Source organism: Oryza sativa, chromosome 7 (assembly GCF_034140825.1).
Source record: "Oryza sativa Japonica Group chromosome 7, ASM3414082v1".
NCBI lineage: Eukaryota > Viridiplantae > Streptophyta > Magnoliopsida > Poales > Poaceae > Oryza > Oryza sativa.
In genome coordinates this window covers 26,593,487-26,602,328 of record NC_089041.1, presented here as the reverse complement: position 1 = coordinate 26,602,328, position 8,842 = coordinate 26,593,487, and the positions used below count along the sequence as shown (strand labels likewise).

The following is an 8,842-nucleotide window of genomic DNA, read 5'->3' as shown; positions in this document are numbered from 1 at the left end:
GAGACTTCTTTGGGAGTCGCTAGCTGGTGTTTGTGTGGTTGAGACACTGGTCGTCAGTCGTAACCGGAGGCTGTGATTTAATTATACGAAAGAATTGCATGTCAATATCGTAATCGGCGACTAAGCGGCCATATCTTTTTCGCGAGCGCGCAAAAAATTTACATGTCAATATATTAAAAAAGAAAAGAACCTTTTTTTACATATCACAATTGACCAGACATGCCTAGGCTAGGGGGAAGAAAAAAGGTAAAAAAAAAACTAAAGCTGCAGCTAGGGAAAGAAGGGGAAAAACTACTGCGAAGAAAAGCTACTCTAATCAACAAGGAGGTGGAGACGGAGAAACACTAAAAAAAAAAAACCCTGAGATCCCATCCATATCAAAACACTGCTTCCTTCGTTACAAAATATAACAATTTTTAACCTTAAAATCTATTAAAAATATAACAACTTATTCATCAATGTTCTCTTCGCAACCAATCATAACTTTTCACCATTCAATTTTCCCACCCAACTTCACTTCTCATCCAATTACAATATTCCCCAATTTAATTTACCTATTTTTTAATATCAGCCTAAGCTTATCTCTAAAAATCCTTATATTCTGGAACGAAGATAGTAGTCATATTTACAACAGTATCTGGGAAACTTGTTTTAATTTGATTTGGAAACTGTTTTTCAATTTTTCTACCTATTTTATTTGGTTGGTCAGTTTTTTAGGTGCACCTGTTTCTCTTTTTGCGGAGCATTTATTTTATACGTGAGGGTAGGATAGACAGGAAGTGAAGGAGGGCGAGTAAATCAAAGAGATAGCCATTTCTCGGTTGGGGGCAAGATAAAAAGAATTCAATAGGTCAGTTGAAGGGGCAGGCAGTAGTCTACAAAATACAGTTCCTTTTAAATAGCAGGATTGAGAAAATAGAAGAAAAAAAAAATAAAACATGATGAATAGAAGTGTAAAACAGAGAATTACAAAATATATAAAAAAAGAGAGTAATTTTCATATAACTACATGTACTTTAATCAAATTATCATAAAACTACATATTTAACACTAAATTTGTCACAAAACAACACATTTAAAGCGAAATATCACGAAAGTACAGATTTAATAACAAAATTATCACAAAACTACATGTTTAATGATAATTTAATCACAAAACTTGAACAATTAAATGACTGGATCGACCGGATAGCGTTTCTAGGGGAACTACTAGTGAACAGCAATTATATTATTTGAATTTTGACGTTGACAAGTGTACGATTCGTAGTACAATTGTACAAGTGTTTTCTTCTGTTCTCCTTTTCTTTTTCGTTAGTTAACCTCCGTTATGTCTTTTATTTTCTTTTCCTCCTCCTACGCAATGTACTGCCAATACAAACGCTTTGGGTTCAGGCAATTGAACCATGATCTTTGCCTTTGCATGCCCTGGCATTTTTACATTGTAATTCAGTTCTCGGATCTAAAATTGACATCAAGTTCTTGTTTGATCCACCGCTATTATCACAATATCCGTCCGGTCAGAGCTATCAACGATGAATCGATAATTTACTATCCATTTTTAGCTTTTTGAATGGAAGAAAAGTAATGAAACCTACAATGGCTATTGAATAACCTCCTTTCCATTTTTTTATACGAAACCGTTTGGCCATTTTTTCTTCGTCTGCCAAATTTTCTTTAGTTCTACCCAAACTCAGTTTTGTCTCAATCTTTATTGAAGAAGAAACGGTTTTCCAGCCGCTAAATCCAGGTATCCCACAAAATCATTAAACCTGGCTGTTATTTCGGTAAAATACGCTAAATCACAAATTAATGACCAAGTGAAGACTCGTGAGAATATGAAGCGTGCTAGTGGCAAATTCATGGAAAGTAGTAGCAACTTATGTAGTGCCAACTATTTGAATGATTTTTTTAAGAAAAAAAAGGACACAGGGATGGGGATGGGGTAGTAATATACGGAATGCAGCCCAAGTCAACATCAGGAAGCAATTCCCAGTCTACAAGCCAACATCACAAATTTACATCCAGTTTTGTAGAAATGAAATAAAACCGATCTCGTGAACAACAAAGCAGTGCATAAAAAAAGGAAGCATAAGTCAGACATTCCTTAGTTCTTACATATCTCTCTTACATCTTGTAAGATCAACGTGTGTTTTGATTCTTATTCTGTGATGAACAATTGGCATCTGTGATTATTGGTTTTGATATTTGGAGATTACAGTTGAAGTTGTTTTGGAGATAATTGATTTTCAAGTGATGAACAGGGTTTGCTGTTTTGTTGGGACCGGTCAGACCGGACGGTAGTTGCCGGTCAGACCGGCTTGTGTTGAGCGGTCAGACCGGCCGGCCCGCGGTCTGACCGGCCGACGCTGTGTCGGTTTTGGTTTCGGGTTGTTTCTTTGGATATCCGTGATTGTTTCATGGTTATGGCTTCTAGATGGATACTATACGTATGTAATACTGTTGTTTGCTAACAATGAGTCAAGTTGGTGATAGCTTGGTCTCGGAATATGGTTTCTTTGTTTGTTTCATGTGTAGGTGATTCGATGCCTCGGGAGAGTATTTGCGGTGATGGACCGGGAGTCGGCTTGGTGGTAAGACGATGTCCGTGGTGGTCAGATATCATGCGGGATACTTATGCTAGAGTTGATGCACGTGGTTGGTGAAGATTCCATATGGCATATGATGGAGGTATTGTGTGCGTGTGAGATGCGGAGTCGAATTTGGAAGGAGTCCAAATTTGGTATGATTGGTTATGTAAAGTTTGTTTCTTATACTATAGGGTTTCCTAAGGTGTTTAGGACTTCTAGTATGAGTTTGGTTCGTGGCTTTAGGCTGCCTACCTCATGTATAAATAGAGGGGGAGAGTGAAGCTTCCCGGTATCGCTTTTGAGAGCAATTGAGTTGCTAGTTTAGTTAGGGTTTCAAGTTTAGTCGAGATTTTTGTAAGGAGTGCTGTTGATGCACTTTGTAAACATAGATAGAAGCAATAAAGTTGTCATCTACTTTAAGAGTTCTTCGATTTGTGTTTAATCGGGTTCGGCGGTCTAACCGGTGATATACCGGCGGTCAGACCGGCGGCAGGCGGCGGTCAGACCGACGGAGGAGAGGCGGTCAGACTGACGGAGGAGAGACGGTCAGACCGGCAGCGACTTCAGGCGTGGCAGACGATCTTCAGGCGGTTGTACCGAGTGATCAACACCGGTTAGACCGGCGGCACGAGCGCGGTCAGACCGGCGGATCAACCTCGGTTAGACCGATCTACATCGAATTTGAGGGTAACTTTTATTTCCACTAAAAGTTTAGGTTTTTGGGTATACCAACCATTCACCCCCCTCTGGTTGGCTTAGTTCTTGTGATTCCATCCTACACATCTTGAGGCTCCTGAGGATCTTTGGGAGACCATACTTGGGCCACAGTGTGATCAAACTGGTTGGTGCGTGGACATACTTGGGGGATAGTGTAAAGAAGAACCTTTGCAAGATCATGGTGATGACAGCCTTCGCCTCCAACATGGCGAAGTTCTGCCCGATGCACGACCTCGGCCCGCTAGAGAAGGAGAGCAACGCATTAGGGTTCTTCGCTTCTTTGGACACTCCATTCGGCAAAAGACCTCAAAACACGAATTAATGAGCAAGTGAAAACTCAGGAGAATATATAGGTAGCGTGTTCACGGAAAATAGAAACTTATGTAGCGCCAAACTAATATTTGAAACTGAACAACTTTCTTTTTTATCTGAAGTGTACGCTATCTGAAGTGTACGCGTTTGGAGGACACAAAGATGGAGGCCTCATCTTTTCGTTTATGCTTATTCTTATCTGGACACAAAGATGGAGGCCTCATCTTTTCGCTTATGCTTATGCTTATCTGCCAAAATTTAAATTTTCAACCTTAAATTTAGAGCAGATTTTGTGGTTTTTTATCGAAGTTTATTTTTTAGCCTCTTAGATCGCTAAGAACACGTATATAGAAGTTTTATTTACAAATTATTTTTTGTTTGTAAATATGTCGTACTTATTCCATAAATTACTTTTCGGGGCTTAGGAGTAGTAATTGTTGTAAAACAAATCTCGCCGCCGGCGGCTTGTACGAATGGCTCGACTGGGCCGTTTTTGAGAGGATGTGCCGATCCGAATGGGATGGCATGGGCTTCTTCTGGTGCTCTTTCGCTGACTCCCGCATGTATTGGGCCTCCTTTAAGCCCACTGTCAAACGACCGTGTTGAGCCAATCGCTAAAAAAGGTACACCAGGTCATTTCGGATTGATGCTAAAACATGTCTACCAAAATATATTTTGATAGTTTGAATAGTAAATGAGATAGTTTGGTTTGAATCCAATAAGTTGGTAATAAAAATGTTTAATTTGGCATAGTTATTAAACTTCCTTCACTACTATACAAAATTTGACTTCTAAATAACATCAATCCAAACACACCTTTTCTTTATAACGTGTTAAAACTTATCAAGATTTTAACACTATTATTATTTTAATAGGGCACTAAACCAAATAAGCTCTACCTCTTTTGAGATGTGGCTGTTGCGAGTTGCAAGTCAACACTGAAGTCACCGGTTATACAAACTGAGCATATGAAGTATTTGTTTCTTTGAGCTATTTAATGAATAACATATTAAACATTTTTTTAAAAAAAAACATTGTCTCCCTTTCTCTCCTAGTAGCTGGACCTTATAAACTTTTTATTTAAATAGTCTCCCTTTCTCTCCTAGTAGCTGGATCTTATAAACTCTTCTATTGAAACAGTGTCTCCCTTTCTCTCCTAGTAGGTGAACCTTATAAACTTTTCTATTTACTCCCTCCATCTATTTTTGATAGTCATATTTACAAATCTAAAAAATTTATTTTTGATAGGCATATTTCAATCCAACAATCTATCCTCTTAATGACTTTCTTGGATTTAATGCGTGACTCTCTATTCTTACACACAAGATTGGCTACCTGGGCATCGAGAAATGTAAATATTAATGAATCGCTTGTTTACGAGGAATAACTAGTAGCATGTTTAAATGATAAGTAGAATTACTTATCCTTGATCTGTGTGCCAAGATGAAATATGACTATATGGAGGGAGTATTATTTAAACATTGTTTCCCTTCGTCTCATTGTAACCTGGCCTTAATTGTCTTCTGCATGTGACTTTCCCGATCAACTAGAGGAACACCTGATTTTAGATAAGAGCTACATATTTGAATAGTACCATTCGTGTTATTTACAAAATTACATAATTATTATTTATTTTGTTGCGACCTATTTTATAACTAAAGGTTAATTTTTTAATGAGATGAATTGTGGAACAATGTTTAAAAGTTGATGGCGTCATATGTATCAAGAAAGTGAATAATCTTCTACTCCCTCCATTTTATATTATAAATCACTTTGATTTTTTTAGTAAAACTTTTTTAAGTTTGATCAAGTTTATGAAAATATAACTATATTTTCAACACAAAACAAACATATTATCAAAATATATTCAATGCGTCAGTGTTATGTACAAGGCATACCCAATAGTTTTGGGTTGAGCTCGGCGAAGCCTACCATATACTAAGTTTTATACAAAATCATGCATCATATATGGAAGGTATTCCGGATAAGGAAGGAGAAACAGAGCTCTACATGGAAACTACAATGACTAGTCGGATCATATCCATATTAGTCTTCCTATTTCTACTTAGATAATGGGACATCTATAGGTATAAATACAAGACTCCCTAGGGGGGGACTAAGACAAGCCTAGCTAGAATAGACACGCTCAGTCAGAATAGACACCAATAGACGCCACCAAACATCGACGTTGGAGATAAACCTAGACAGACCCAATCTAGTGCCTCAGAGTCCGACAAGAGGTATCTAGCGCTATCTCTGATCTCGCCGTGTTCGTATTCGAGGAGGAAGACTACCTCGTCATTGACTACATGTGGTGTTCCATACCGCCAAGTCGTTGACGACTAGATTGGTTATCCCAAATATTGTGCTTGTGTGATTCTGATAAATAAGAGCAACACCGGCTTCGGCCAATAGGACTAGGGCTATTACCTTAGAGATAAGGGGCCCAAACCTATATAAAAATCATTGTTTCCGTCTCTTTTAACTCAATCTCGCGTATACCCTGGTACCAACGATCCTCATACTCTGCAAATACCGTAGTCGTGATCTACTCCGTCGACACAATAATATATTTAACGAAACTAATTTGATGTTGTAGATATCGTTAAACTATGCTATAAACTTAGCTAAACCTAAAAAAAGTTTGACTAGAGGAAAAGTCAAATCGACTTATAGTATACACAAACGGGAGGGAGTTGCTCTTTAGTTAATAATATATTGATTTTTTAGGTGGTTAATTTTTACATTTCTTTCAAGACTTGCTCCTTTTTTCTACATGTATATTCTATTTTCCGTCTTGATTGACAAGTAAATGACATTGTCGACAACCATTTGGCCTGATTGGACTCACAAAGTATCATATTGCTCGACTGAAGAGACTAATTGGTTGATATGCTAGAAATACAGAAACTTCTTATATCCAATCAACAAGCAAACTAGAGAAATTTACATCCCAATTTTGTATAACTGAAATATATATATCAATACATTACACGATAACATTATCAGGAAGCAACTCGTGTACAACAAAGCGGTGCTAAAAAAGCAGTGTAAGTAAAACATTCCTTGGATCTTACAGATCTCTTTTTACCTTGAGGCTCCTAAGGATCATTGGAAGACCGTACTTAGGCCTTAGCGTGATCACACTAATTGGCGTGTGGACGTACTTAGGGGACAACGTGAAGGAGAACCTCTGCAGGATCATGGTGATGACGGCTTTGGCCTCAATCATGGCGAAATTCTGCCCGATGCATGACCTCGGCCCGTTAGAGAAGGAGAGTAGTGCGTTGGGGTGCTTCGCTGCCTTGGACACTCCATTCTCGAACCTCGCCGGCTTGAACTCGTCGGCGTCCTCACCCCACACTTCCTTGTCACGATGGATTGTTGCGATTGGGATCCTTAGGATGGTGCCCTCAGGCACCTTGATGCCACCGAATTTGGCATTGGTGCCAGTCCTCCTCGATATGAGTGAGACAGGGCTGTACAACCTTAGAGTCTCGAGAAGGAACATGTTGAGTAAGTTCATCTTGTTGAGCATGTCACCAGTGGGCACTTCGTCACCGCACATAGTTGTCACCTCCTTCCTGATCTTCCTCATCCACTCCGGATGTGTGCTCAGCAAGAACATGGTCCAAGTGAGCAGGTGCGAGGTAGTGTCATGCCCGCCGAAGAAGAAGGTCTTGCACTCGGCAATGATCTCGTCCATGCTCAACTGCTGGCTTTCGTCATGCTCTGGCGCGCACGTCTCCAACATCAATCCAAGCAAGTCGTTCCCATATCCCATGGTGTCCTTGTTAGCGAGCCGGATCTTGATGATGTTCCTGAGCATGCTCCTCACCTTCTTGTCTAGTGACCATATCTTTAGGTTTTTTTTAGTTGGAAGGTAGCGGAACCCTGGGATTTGGATGGTGAGAAACATGGAGAAGGCAAGAAACTGGAGTTTCCTTTGTGCCAGGAAGACCTGCTTCCCCTCACTATAGCTGCTCCCAAACGCCGTGCGCGAGATCACGTCAGCAGTGAGCTCTTGAAACCGCTGACTCAGTTCAATCTCCGCGCTTCCACCTTTCATCCCCAACTCAGACTCCCACTCAGACATCATTGACCCGGTGCAGTCAGATATGGTCACCGTCATCATCTTGAGCTTGTCCATGTCGAAGGCTGGGTGGACCACCTTGTAGTGGCGTTTCCACTCGTCGCCATCGATGAGCACAAGCCCTTTGCCAAGTAGGTGTGCGAAGTATGGGTTAGTTAAGTCCTTAGGGTACATCCCCGTACGGTCCGACAACACCTGCCTCACAATGTTTATATCCGCCAAGCATATGTTCGGTTGTGCCCCGAACCAGAACAAGAACGTCTTCCCTACAACACATAATAAGCACACAATTATATATATATATATATAAGCTAACAAATTAAAATAATTGGTACTCATGGCATTTTAAAATATCGAAAAACTAAACCTCAGAAAACATGGCATACCGTAGAGGGAAACCCATTTGCGGAAGTGCGGCTGCACGATGGGGACGAAGTCATGGGAGGAGACGTCGAGCACGACGCCGGCGCCCTCGGCGCGGAGACGCCTGATCTCGCCGAGGTTGCCGGAGAAGAACCTGTATCCCGGCCCGCCGACGGCCTGCGCCCGCAGCCGCCTGCTGATGGCGCGGGGCCTCCACACCAGCTTCACCACCACCGCGATGAACGCCCACGACGCCACCGCCGCCGCCGCCGCCGCCACCATCCACACGAAATTACCCATCGCCACTGGATCGAACAAGTTGGCTCTTCGCCTGAATCAATCAACAGTACGTGTTCTGCTTTCTTGGTTCAGCTGGTTGCTGTCTTGCTGAGACAATGATAGATCGAGCAAGCTAAGCTTGAGACTTTTTGGGGGTCGCTAGCTGGTGTTTGTGTGGTTGATACACTGGTCGTTAGTCGTAACCCGAGGCTGTGTCTTAAATACTGCTCCCTATGTCTTAAAATATACTCTCTCTGTTTTGTTTTAAAATATTTGACACCGTTGACTTTTTAACACATGTTTAACCGTTCGTCTTATTAAAAAAATTTGTAAAATATATAAAACTATATGTGTACATGAAAGTATATTTAACAATAAATCAAATAATATGCAAAGAATAAATAATTACTTAATTTTTTTAAATAAGACGAAATCAACCAATTACAATCCTTCATCATTTAATTTTTCTACCCACCTTCACTTCTTATCA

At 40.4% G+C, this 8,842-nt stretch overlaps 1 protein-coding gene across 1 annotated transcript; it reads right to left on the bottom strand.

The window, feature by feature from the left end:
• Positions 1-6,510: 6,510 nt before the first annotated feature.
• On the bottom strand, positions 6,511-8,616 carry LOC4344022 (cytochrome P450 709B1). The gene is made up of 2 exons (XM_015790027.3): positions 8,097-8,616; positions 6,511-7,976 (listed from the first exon to the last, which is right to left on the bottom strand). Exons 1-2 carry the CDS (start codon positions 8,371-8,373, stop codon positions 6,691-6,693), a joined length of 1,563 nt encoding a protein of 520 aa, XP_015645513.1. The 5' UTR covers positions 8,374-8,616; the 3' UTR covers positions 6,511-6,690.
• Between the last annotated feature and the right edge of the window lie 226 nt (positions 8,617-8,842).